This window comes from Bos javanicus, chromosome 25 (genome assembly GCF_032452875.1).
Source record: "Bos javanicus breed banteng chromosome 25, ARS-OSU_banteng_1.0, whole genome shotgun sequence".
Lineage (NCBI taxonomy): Eukaryota > Metazoa > Chordata > Mammalia > Artiodactyla > Bovidae > Bos > Bos javanicus.
The window spans coordinates 36,985,328-36,997,546 of NC_083892.1; the positions used below are offsets into that span (position 1 = coordinate 36,985,328).

General features: G+C 53.2%; 1 protein-coding gene across 1 annotated transcript; it reads left to right on the forward strand.

The window, feature by feature from the left end:
* Positions 1–5: 5 nt before the first annotated feature.
* PDAP1 (PDGFA associated protein 1) lies at positions 6–11,238 on the forward strand. Its single transcript, XM_061402147.1, has 6 exons — positions 6–113; positions 3,513–3,604; positions 4,842–4,952; positions 7,899–8,020; positions 8,991–9,142; positions 10,488–11,238. Exons 1-6 carry the CDS (start codon positions 101–103, stop codon positions 10,544–10,546), a joined length of 549 nt encoding a protein of 182 aa, XP_061258131.1. The 5' UTR covers positions 6–100; the 3' UTR covers positions 10,547–11,238.
* The last annotated feature ends 981 nt before the right edge of the window (positions 11,239–12,219 follow it).

Here is a 12,219-nt window from a genome sequence, read left to right on the forward strand (position 1 = left end):
GGGGGGGCGGGAAACTGGCCTGGCGGAAGAAGTCGAGCCCGAGGAATTTCCGGTTCCGGTGTCAGCTCGAGGCGCCGCCGCCGCAGCCGCCGGAGCCGCGATGCCTAAAGGAGGTGAGGGGCGGGCGCGTGTCGCCCGCGGGCCTCGAGGAGCGGCCCGAGTCCGGCTCCCGCCGTCCAGTCAGCCCGCGGGCGCCTCAGAGAGCGACTCGGAGGGAGAGCGTCCGCTCCGCCTGAGGGCCTGGGCTGGGCCTCGACGCCCAATTGTCCCGCTTGGAGAAACTGAGGACCGTAGTAGTGGCCTCGAGCCGCTCCCGCGGGGGGCTGAGGAGATTTGGAGGCTCTGGGTCCTCGCCCACCCGGATGGCCCATCTAGGGCGCGTTCTCTCGGCCTGGGGGGGTCTGGAGTTTCCTACCCCTTTCAGGCTCGCCGGGGACTGAGTCACCGCGTCCCGCGCCAGAGGCGGGCCCGCCTGCCTCGCGCGTAAAACGTGGGCCTTCTCGGGCTCTGGGCGAGCTAGGCTTGCCTGTTGCGACCTAGCTGGATGCTCTTGAGCCTGGCCGACCTAGCTTTGACTGCCCTTTTCGAGCGGCTAGACGTGGGCCTTTGAGCCAGCCGCATAACCTCCCTGTGTGTTTGCAAGTATAGGGGTATGATTGTATCTACCTCATAATACTGATGCGAGTCTTGAAGTAGGCGATCCACGTGGAGGGCGCTGTATGCTGCTAATAGTCGCTAAGTGTCCAGTAAGCATTATCTATTGTTACTCCTCAGACTTTGCCAGTTCCTTGGCCAAGAAAGTAAAGAATCCATGGCGTCCCCGGTACGTTTGTACACCGTTCTCCATCCTCTTCCCCTACACTGTCTAGCCTTATGGCCTTGAACAAGTTGTTTAACTTCTCCCAGCCTGTTTTCCCCATCTGGAACACCTAGCTAATAACCCTTAGCCTGGAGAGTTGGGATCGGGGTCTTACATAGAGCCCTCGCCGTGCCTGACTACTCCTGGCGCAGAAGAGGTGTTCAGTTAATATTGGTCTCTCCTGTGACATGTTGGTTAAGATGTCTCAGCCCACAGGAAGATCTGCTTGGAGCTTTTTCAAACCTAAATGACTTCCTGACTCTGCTCCCAGAGATGCTGGGGTTTTCAGAGCTGAATCTCTTTAAACGTAGTTTTCTAGTGGTTTATTCTGTGGTAGGAAGAGCTTTGTCTCCTCTGTGTCTCTCAGTCTTATGTTCTGCAAAAGGAGGGGTATTAGGGGTACCAACCTGGGTTCGATCCCTGGGTTGAGAAGAGTTCCTGGAGAAGGGAAAAGCTACCCACTCCAGTGTTCTGGCCTGGAGAATTCCATGGACTGTGTAGTACATGGGGTCGCAAAGAGTCAGACACGACTGAGCCAACTTTCACTTCTGGTGCCAGAATTCTAAGAGCCCTACTTAATAGGTGCTTTGAGCCAAGGTTGGCGGTTACAATTAGAAAATCCTAAATAGGGATACTTGTTTAAATGACTTGGCCTTTTGGCTTGTGAAAGCTTTATGGGCAGATAACATTTACATTTTTGCTGGTGTTAATTTGCTTGAAAAGTAAGAGAGAACATGAAGATGTAAAAGTGTAAAATTCTCTAAGAGCCAAGGACCAACTCTTGTCTTTGTCATGAAACCTGTGAAACATTTTCAAAGGTGTGGAGAGCTTCTAATAAAAGTTACTGTAGACCAAGTTAAGATCAGTGTCCCATAGCCAGACATGCAGGGTCAGAGCCTGTAGTAGTCAATTTTGAGCTGTTTCTATTCCTTAGACCATTAAGAGGGCAAGAAATGTTGGGGTTTTGGATGGCAAACTTGATCTCTCACAATAGGACTTTGATGATCCTTGACTGAGACACCCTTGGGAATCCCAGGTAGTCATTAAAAATGGGTGGTGTGGTCTGTAGCAGCCCAATTATGGCTCTGCAGCTGCTGTCTAGGAAATTAGAGGAGGCTAGTATCTCTGCTGCTGTCTCTGGAGTTCAGAGCAGCTCTGGCTACCTCATTATAGATTCTCTGCTCTCAGTGAGAGGGTCATGAGAAACCAGGTGGGCTGCAGCTTCCAGGAGAGGTGAAATGGATCCAGGCCACAGCCACCAGCATCCTCCAGAATAGCTGAGAAGGTGCCGCCCTGCTATGAAACTGGCTGTTGGCTTTGTGTGTGTGTGCTCAGTCGAGTCCAACTCTTTGCGACCCCATGTACTGTAGCCTGCCAGGCTCCTCTCCATGGAATTTTCCAGGCAAGAATACTGGAGCATGTTGTCATTTCCTCCTCCAGGGGATTTTTATAATCCAGAGATCGAACCTGTGTCTCTTGTGTCTCCTGCATTGGCAGGTGGATTCTTTACCACTGAGCCACCTGGGAAGCCTGTGGCAGGGGTCAGTCTAGTGTCTTGGTTTGAGAGAGTCAGGCTATAAAATTGACTGATTCTCTGTGATGAACTTAAATTGCTAGTTACATTTTTAACTCTTAGAAGGTAGTCAGTTTTATTTTCAACTTTACCTTTGTTTGGCAATTGTGTTTCTACTCCGAGCACAGAAAGTTTTCTCATATAGGTTTTAAGTTTTCCCTTTCTACCATAAATACCACTTAAATAATTATTAAGTAGCTTATATTCCCTGCATCTGTAGTAAATTGTCATTGTGACCAGTAGCTTTGTTTTTTCTTTTCCCCCCACACCAGGTATTATTGGGAGGTGGGTGGGTATGTAATATCTTACCAAAAAACCTGATTGAACTTTTTGGTCAACCCAATATATATACACACTAGAAGAGTAACAGTTATAGCAAACTTACTTTGTAGTGCTCGTCTAGTGCCGAGCACTGATCCAACATCTTCACATACGTTAACAAATCCATCTTCACAACAATCCTATGTGGTAGGGAAACTGAGACTCAAAGATTAAGTACCTACCCAAAGTCACAAAACTATTAAGTGGTAGAGCTGAGATTTGAACCCAGGGATTGGACCCCAACATTTGTGCTCTTCACCACTCTGCTTTAGCTTTAAGTCTCCTTGTCTATAAAATGTGACCAGCCGTGATGTGCACCTTAGGTTTAATCTGGGACTCAAATGAGCCCCTGGCTGTGACAGAGCATTGCAAATAAAGAGCACTGTAGTGACAGCAGGGGTGAGGGTTACCCCTTCTCGTGATTGCATCTGAGTCCTCTGCGTGTGGATGAAGGGACCAGGGGACTTAGCGGGTCCCTCCCTGTGGTGCCCCCCACCCGGATCCCCCCTCAGGCCTCAGTGGTGGGAGCCGCATCCAGCAGGCGGTTTGGGGCTGCATCAGGTGATCACATGTCCCCTCTTTTGTCCCTTTGAACAGGTGAGGGGGAGGTACAGGTGGGTGGGCGGTCTTGGTGAGGGGCAAGGGAGGTCGGCAGCCTCTGCTGAGAGCAGCTCAAGCGGGACACAGTCTGAAGTTCAGGGCAATCAAGGGAGCTAGCTGCCTTCCTGTTGCCTTCCTAAACTTCCGGTCCTTGTGCAGGGAGAAAGGGAGGCCACAAAGGCCGGGCCCGGCAATACACGAGCCCTGAGGAGATTGATGCGCAGCTCCAGGCTGAAAAGCAGAAGGCCCGGGTGAGTACGCGACTCTTCGGGCCACTCCAGTGGCCCAGGGTGGCACCTAGAGAGGCCGGGCAAGGACCACCCATCCTCTGGAGGAAGCCAACACCTGGGGTGTGGTTGGAGGGGGCGGGCGGCAGGCCTTTGGTTGACCACTTAGAGCTTTGTTTTCTCAGCATTGGGTCCCTGCTCCTGTGTTGTGGGGGCTCTCCCTTACCACGGCCCTGCACATCTGCAGCGCGGGCGCTCCACACCCACCTTGTGTGATCCGGCCTCCGCCAGCCCTGCTGGGACTTGACACCCTGCCTTCCCCCTCCCGCCACTGGCGAGAGTGCCATCCGTGCTTAGCACCCCCTCCTGCCTGCTCCCCTCACTGGTGCTCCCCACCCTTCCCCCTCCAGTCTCAGCTTAGGAGGTCCCTCTGTCCCTCCGTGCTTTTTCCAGCCCACTGTCAGGAAACAGAGCATGTTTCCGTCGTTGGTGTCCGTGACCCTCCCACACCATTAGATCCTCACCTGGATGAGGGCCACAGGGAGCTGTCAGTGCGGATGACTGAAGTGTGACGTGTGAGGAAGAAGCCGCGGTCGGGGAGGGTCTGATGGAGCAGCCTGCGGCTGAGCAGGACCTTGGAGGATGTGTGGGCAGGAGCTAAGGGGGTGGAAATGCTTACGGTTTTTGTCAGGGATGTTTCTAGTAGGGAGGCAAGAAAGGTAGAGGGAGGCGGCGCAGCAGGGCATCTTTGTGGGCAGTTTGGAGTGACTGACCCGCCCCTGACTGTGGGAGTGGAAAGTGGGGGAGGGAGGAGGCTTGCCTGGGAAAACGAGTACAAACTGGCAGCTGCGTGTGGCAGCAGGGACAGTGGGAGGGAAACCGAGCGGGACAGTGGTTTCCAGCCCCACAGCCAAGTCCTGTGGACTCTGGGAGACAAGCTGTGTACCAAGGCGGTCCCAGGCACCTGGGCTGAAAAGAGGAGCAGGGCCTTGTATGGCTGTGTGAGGGGTTGGTTCACAACCCCTGGCAAAGGCTTGGGAAAGGCTTCTAGGCTGTGGAGCCAAGTGAACAGGCTGCCTGTGACCCAGGTCCCCCGTGGGGCCAGCGCAGCAGAGTAGGACTCTTACCATACTTGGTCCCAGCCTTCTGGGGGCTTAATTTCTCAAGGTTCACAATCTGGGGCAGGAGGGATGGGAGGATCATGGTCTTGGGAGTTTGGTTTTCATCTTTTGATTCCTCAGATTACCCATTTCTGAAACAGGAAGAAGAGGAACAAGGAGAAGAAGGTGGAGATGGGGCTGCAGGTGACCCAAAAAAAGAGAAGAAATCCCTAGATTCAGATGAGAGCGAGGATGAAGAAGATGATTACCAGGTACTAAGTCTGATGGGGACCTGGGTTCTAGACTCATCCATTCAGCAAATGTTCATCAGTGGTTTCGCAGCCCCCGTGGTACATGCAGACAGAGTCTTTACACTTAAGGGTTTGCATTGAAATAAGATAGAGACAATAAGGAAGTCCGTGAACAGTATAATTTCAGGTAGCCAGAAATATCATGAATAAGATGATCCATGATTGAGGATACATGATTGAGGACTGGTGCGTGGTGAGAAGGTGACTTTTAAACTGAGATCTGAAAAACAAGGCGGAGCCAGTCACATGAAAATTGTTTGGCTGAGTCGTTGAGGCAGCCAGGTTAGCAAGTGCAGTCCGGGGGTCGGAATAACCTAGGCAGGTCCAGGGAACAGAGAGGCTAGTGGGGCTGTGACTTGGTGGGTAAGAAGTGGAGTTAGGAATGGAGGAGGAGCAGTTGGCAAGGCAGCACGTGTGCGGTTGTGAAGGGGTTTTGGTTTAATCGTAGCAGGTAGTGGGCAGCTGGTAAAGTGGGATGTGGGCGAGAGAGCACCAGTGCGTGCGTGCGTGCTTAGTCACTTTAGTCATGTTTGCCTCTTGTGACCCTGTGGACTGCAGCCTGCCAGGCTCCTCAGTCCATGGGATTCTCCAGGCAAGAATACGGGCCAGATTTGCTTATATCTGCACAGTGAGTTGTACAGTGTTGAGTGTAGAAGCCGAGAGCTGGTAGCAGGTATCCAGATAAGAAATTGTAACTTGACTTAAGGGGGTGGCAGTCAGATCAGATCAGATCAGTCGCTCAGTCGTGTCCAACTCTTTGCGACCCCATGAATCGCAGCATGCCGGGCCTCCCTGTCCATCACCAACTCCCGGAGTTCACCCAGACTCACCTCCATCGAGTCAGTGATGCCATCCAGCCATCTCATTTTCTGTCGTCCCATTCTCCTCCTGCCCCCAATCCCTCCCAGCATCAGAGTCTTTTCCAATGAGTCAACTCTTCACATCAGGTGGCCAAAGTACTAGAGTTTCAGCTTTAGCATCATTCCTTCCAAAGAAATCCCAGGGCTGATCTCCTTCAAAATGGACTGGTTGGATCTCCTTGCAGTCCAAGGGACTCAAGAGTCTTCTCCAACACCACAGTTCAAAAGCATCAATTCTTCGGCGTTCAGCCTTCTTCACAGTCCAACTCTCACATCCATACATGACCACAGGGAAAACCATAGCCATGACTAGATGAACCTTTGTTGGCAAAGTAATGTCTCTGCTTCTGAATATGCTATTTGGTTGGTCATAACTTTCCTTCCAAGGAGTAAGCGTCTTTTAATTTCATGGCTGCAGTCACCATCTGTAGTGATTTTGGAGCCCAGAAAAATAAAGTCTGATACTGTTTCCACTCTTTCCCCATCTATTTCCCATGAAGTGATGGGACCGGATGCCATGATCTTCGTTTTCTGAATGTTGAGCTTTAAGCCAATTTTTTCACTCTCCACTTTGACTTTCATCAAGAGGCTTTTGAGTTCCTCTTCACTTTCTGCCATAAGAGTGGTGTCATCTGCATATCTGAGGTGACTGATATTTCTCCCGGCAATCTTGATTCCAGCTGTGTTTCTTCCAGTCCAGCGTTTCTCATGATGTACTCTGCATATAAGTTAAATAAGCAGGGTGACAATATACAGCCTTGACGTACTCCTTTTCCTATTTGGAACCGTCTGTTGTTCCATGTCCAGTTCTAACTGTTGCTTCCTGACCTGCATACAAATTTCTCAAGAGGCAGATCAGGTGGTCTGGTATTCCCATCTCTTTCAGAATTTTCCACAGTTTATTGTGATCCACACAGTCAAAGGTTTTGGCATAGTCAGTAAAGCAGAAATAGATGTTTTTCTGGAACTCTCTTGCTTTTTCCATGATCCAGCGGATTTTGGCAATTTGATCTCTGGTTCCTCTGCCTTTTCTAAAACCAGCTTGAACATCAGGAAGTTCACGGTTCACATATTGCTGAAGCCTAGCAGTGGAGAAAAGTGGGCAGATTCAAGCTGTGTTTTAAAGATGAACTCGTTGGGATTTGTCCGGGGTTGGGGTGGTGGGACTAAGGGGAAAGAGAAACAAGGCCTTGCTCGGGCTTGTGGGGAAGAACGGGCTGAGTCTGCAGTTCTGTTTTAGATGAGTTAAACTTGGGATGTCAGGTATCTAGGTAAGGTATGTCCACGTACCAGTTGGGTAGAGGTACCTGGAGCTCTGTGCAGTGCTCTGATGAACAGGTGTTTGGAAGCTCTCTCCCTGGTCTCTTCCGAGATCAGCCGAGATCGGGCGCCTTCAGGCTGATAAGGCCGGAGACTCTCCCTGGTCTCTTAAAGAGAACAGCTGGGTTGACAGGGCCTGAAACTTTGATCAAACCTGTTGCATCAAGCACTTGTGCTCTCATTACTTTCTGCACTTGCCCTGGGCAGCTGGGAGGTGCAAGCTGCAGGTCCGCCTCCCAAACCTGCAGACATTGAGCTCGTTCCCAGGTCCCACTTCCCCGCAAGCAACTGCTCTGGGGACCCAGCATGGCTAGCAGCCAGGCGTGAGGTTCCATGGAAACGGCTTTCAGAGGTTGAGCTCTAAGTGAGGGAGTACCTCTGCTGAGAGCTTGTGAATTGGGCTCGGGTTCACATCTCCTGTCTACTTCTTGGTTGATGTCAGGCATTTTATTGTGTCTCTGCTCTGCTGCCTGTGAAACTAGGGTGACAGTCCCTGGTGGCCTGGACACGGCACAGGCTGGACTTGGTCACCCGCACTCCCGCTGCATCTCCTGGGCTGGTTCAGACACGCCTGAGCTCTGTTCCCACCGTGACCGTGTGATCTGAGCGTCACACGGCCTGGGGAGGAGCAGTTTGTTCTAGTCCAGGCAGGCTGTGGAGATGGGGGTGGCCCTCGGGCACTGCAGGACCAAGTTTCTCCAATGTCCGGCTTCTTGTCCTATCTTAGCAAAAGCGCAAAGGCGTGGAAGGGCTCATCGACATTGAAAACCCCAACCGGGTGGCACAGACAACCAAAAAAGTCACACAGCTGGACCTGGACGGGCCCAAGGAACTGTCACGGAGAGAGAGGTAAGTGCTGCTTCTGAGCCTCGTGGCTTCGGCTGGGGGCTGAGGCCCCAGCTCCTCTGCCCTCACTTCTGGGCCCTGAGGTCTCCAGTGGCCGGATGGGGGCTCCAGTTATGGTGTTTATTTCTATATGATCTCATTCCCCAAAGGCCCTTTAGAAGTTTCTCGGGAACAAAAAAAAAAAGAGTTTTTTTCACCAGTGGAAACATAGGGAAAATGCAACAGCAGATTCAGACCTGAGCGTTACACTTGAGGTAATCCCTGGGGATGCGGACATGCTACAGCCCCTCCCTCAGGACACTCTGCTCCAGGGTCACCTCCCTTATCCAGCCTGATCAGACCCTCCTGACCTGCGTCCGTCCTTGACGTCATGGCTGTGGGGTTGGGGGCCTGTACTGATGGGCAGTGTGGGGAGACCCACCAGTTGCCCAGTCCTCTCTCGTCTCAGATGAAAACGAGGCTTCAGAGAGCTCCCTGTGGGCGGTGTGAGGCTCGCACCTGAGGGCTAAAGTGCCCTGCACATGGCTCGTCTCTGTTTTCATGCTTACCTAGTGGTGTCTGGGGCCTCACAGGAGGTTGTGGGCCACTAGGAAAAGCCACCGTGATTTCTCTCCTGATTGTGCTCTTTGATTTAAATCCACCTTGCTGTGCTGACCCCATGAGAGCTGAATAGGGTCTCTGTAAACCCCACGGGGAAGGCCCACCAGCTTGGGGTGTGACTGAAGGCTGCCTGAGACCCTCCCCCTCCAACTGCCTTCTCACCACTGAGGACCGCCCACCCCCCAAGGTAGCAGAGTGACAGACGGCCTTTACTAACTTGCTTGTGAGTGTCTGTCAGGGAGGGGCCACTTGGCCACAGCCCCTCCTCCACTTGGGCCTCGGCCCCAGTGTTTGGCCTTGATTCTGGCTCCCGCCTCCAGCTCAGCTGACTGGTGGGGAAGATGTCCCCTGTGACACCCCTTTACCCAAACAGAGAAGAAATTGAGAAGCAGAAAGCAAAAGAGCGTTACATGAAGATGCATTTAGCGGGGAAGACAGAGCAAGCCAAGGCTGACCTTGCCCGGCTGGCGATCATCCGAAAACAGCGGGAAGAGGCTGCCAGGAAGAAGGAAGAAGAGAGGAAAGGTAAGTCTGAGCCACTGGCGTGGCAGCCTGACCCTGGCTCTGGATGGAGTGAAGCCCTGTACTTCGATGTCTTGCTGTGAGGTGGGTTTGGGCCAGATTGCTCAGGAGGCTGTGTGTGTGTGTGTGTGTTTCTGTCAGATGGAGGTGGGCGTTCCTGCCTGCCACCTCCCAGGATTCTGGAAGGGTCCAGCAGCAGGAGAATTGAATCTCAGCAGAGCAATGTCCACAGCATTTGAGGGAGGCCTCAGAATGCACCTACTTTGGAGGCTAGAAGGTTCCACTAAGTCTCTGGTGCCTCGTATAGCCAGGAGACCTGCTTGGCATCACCATTGTATGTCTCAGGGGCTTGGGAGGGTGTGGTGGGCTGGGCTTCCCAGATGAAATCTGGCCCAGGTGTCCCTGTTCCCCATGCCTTCCTTCCAGTGGGGCTGAAGGTGGTAGGGTTCTTCCAGGCCAGGTTGGCTGTGAGGAATTGGTCTGGTTTAAAGGAGTGTTTGTCTCAGGACCTTCTGGCCTTGTGCACTCCTTTCTCCATCTGTGGGGGAGCCATGAGTGTTGGGAATCTTGCTGTCCTGCATTCTAGAGGCCAAGAGATGCCCCGGAGAAGGCAATGGCACCCCACTCCAGTACTCTTGCCTGGAAAATCCCATGGACGGAGGAGCCTGGTAGGCTGTAGTCCATGGGGTCGCGAAGAGTCGGACATGACTGAGCGACTTCACTTTCACTTTTCACTTTCATGCATTGGAGAAGGAAATGGCAACCCACTCCAGTGTTCTTGCCAGGAGAATCCCAGGGACGGGGGAGCCTGGTGGGCTGCCGTCTATGGGATCGCACAGGGACGCAACTGAAGTGACTTAGCAGCAGCAGCAGCAGAGATGCCCCAGGGCATTATCACCACGTTGGAGATACCAGGTGATCTCAGCTGCCCATCAGTCGCTTGTTTCACAAACCCCAAGCAGGAAAGGGCTGTGTGTGTGACTGCTTGAATGTTGCTGATTTCAGACTTCAGAAGCCACAGGGAGAGGTTGGAATTACAGACTTCTGGGAGCAGGCTAAGAAGAGTTTCTATCTGCCCAGTAGATTGCATGTTGGTGGGCCTTTGTGGAGGGGGGAAACCACCCAAACTCAGCAAGAATGTCTGGACACGTGGGTCCAGTGGCTTCCATGGGAGGGCGTCAGGCAGGGCCCTTCTTGGTCTCTTCCTCATCTGCCAGCTGAGCCAGTTGCACAGACTGTTCTCTGAGGCCTCCTGAACCTACATTTCGCTGATTCTGGGGTGTGCGGGGCTGTGTGTGTGGAAGGGTGGTTTCGTCTTTTTGTGACTCTCTCTCTTCCTATTTCTCAGCAAAAGATGATGCGACCTTGTCAGGAAAACGAATGCAGTCTCTCTCCCTGAACAAGTAGAACCTGTGCGAGGAGAGACCAGGGAATTGGGCCGTGCTGCCAGGACCTCTGCTGCGTCTCACCCGCCCTGTGCCCTGGCGCCGCTGCAGCAGCCCCTCGTGGCGAGGAGCCCCCCATGGCCTGGGACCTCCTCTTCATCTTGGCACGGAAATCGTTTGGGGGGATGGTGGGTGGGGGGCTGGGGGAGGGGCAGCTGCTATCTTTGAGACAGAAAGATGCAGGACAGCATTTCATATGTAACCATTCAAATGTTTTGGCTGTTTTTAGAATTCAGAACCCTTGTTGCGGGGTACCTGGGAGGTAGGTTAAGAGGAGCTTCCGTTTGTCTGGTAGATTGCGGGGCAGGGGGCAGCTGGGGCTGCAGTAGGGGCTGACAAGTTTGTGATGGCCTGTCTGCCCACCCCTCCCCGGTCTGTGTTCCCTGGGTGCTCACTCAGAGAGGCTGGCAGCTGGCAGCCCGTGCCCATGGGTCCCTGAGGGTCACGGCTCATCCCGGCCAGTCCCCTCTGACAGATGCTTCCCCTGCCCCTCCCACCCCACTCCCTGCCCCCTACTCTGGCCAGGCCCTCGCCTGTTCGTAACCTTGCCCACAGATCACTTCGAGAAACCTGTTTACTGTGCAGCACCCAGGCACAACACGCTCCACAAATCCAACTTGTATATTTGGCAAATTAAACTTGACATTATCGTAATCCTGGTTCTGTGGTCGCTCTTGGGGGCCCCCATGCCTGAGCTGTTTTCACCCAGCAGGACCCAGTGTCCCTCTCAGACCCACCCCACGGGGTTCCAGTGCCACCAGTCCTGGGTACAGGGACTGGACCCCAGGCATCCGAGCCAGGAAGGACCACAGGATACAGGAACCACCCGTCTCTTCTTTAACCACCCAGGGACCTTAAGCCAGAGGGGCCGGGGCCTGCACGCAGGTTTGAGTCCTGTCCTCCTGGTGTCCCCTGGTGGTGCCAGCCCCAGGATTTCAGTGCTGGGAGGAAGCGACCCAACACCCAGCACTACTGCTTGGCCTTACTTGTTACTACCTCGTTCGCGGTGGGTGGCGGTCGGGAAACCCAGGCTTGGCTCAGTCACGTGGGTTCCTCCACAGTGCCTATCTTACTATGTGGCCAGCCCTCTGGAAGGGGCGCCACTTCCCAAACAGCAGCCTCCTGAGTGGTGAACAGGTGCCAGGCACAGGTTTGCTCAAGAATAATGGGGAGCTGGGGGGCTTCCCAGGTGGTGCAGTGGTAAAGAACCTGGTTGCCAAGGTGGGAGATGCCAGAGATGCAGGTCTGATTGCTGGGTGGGAAGGGCCTCTGGAGAAGGAAATAGCAGCCGCATTCAGTCCTCTTGCCTGAAACATCCCATGGACAGAGGAGCCGTCCATGGACAGGGTTACCATCCATGGGGTCACAGAGTCAGATGCGGCTGATCACACAGGCACATGGGGAACCATATAGCCTGATTTTTATTTCCTGATTTAAAAAATCCGTGGGTGTCCTCCAACTCCAGAGGTTATTCTGAGAACAGAGAGGCCCCAGGACAGTGGGAGAGAAGCCACCTTTAGGTACCATTTTTCCTGTAAATGTGGGCCTAGTTCACCGTTAGAAGATCTATTGATGTAACGCATTACCTAGACTAAAAACCATGTGATTTAAAAAACCCAGTAAAATAGGTCCTAA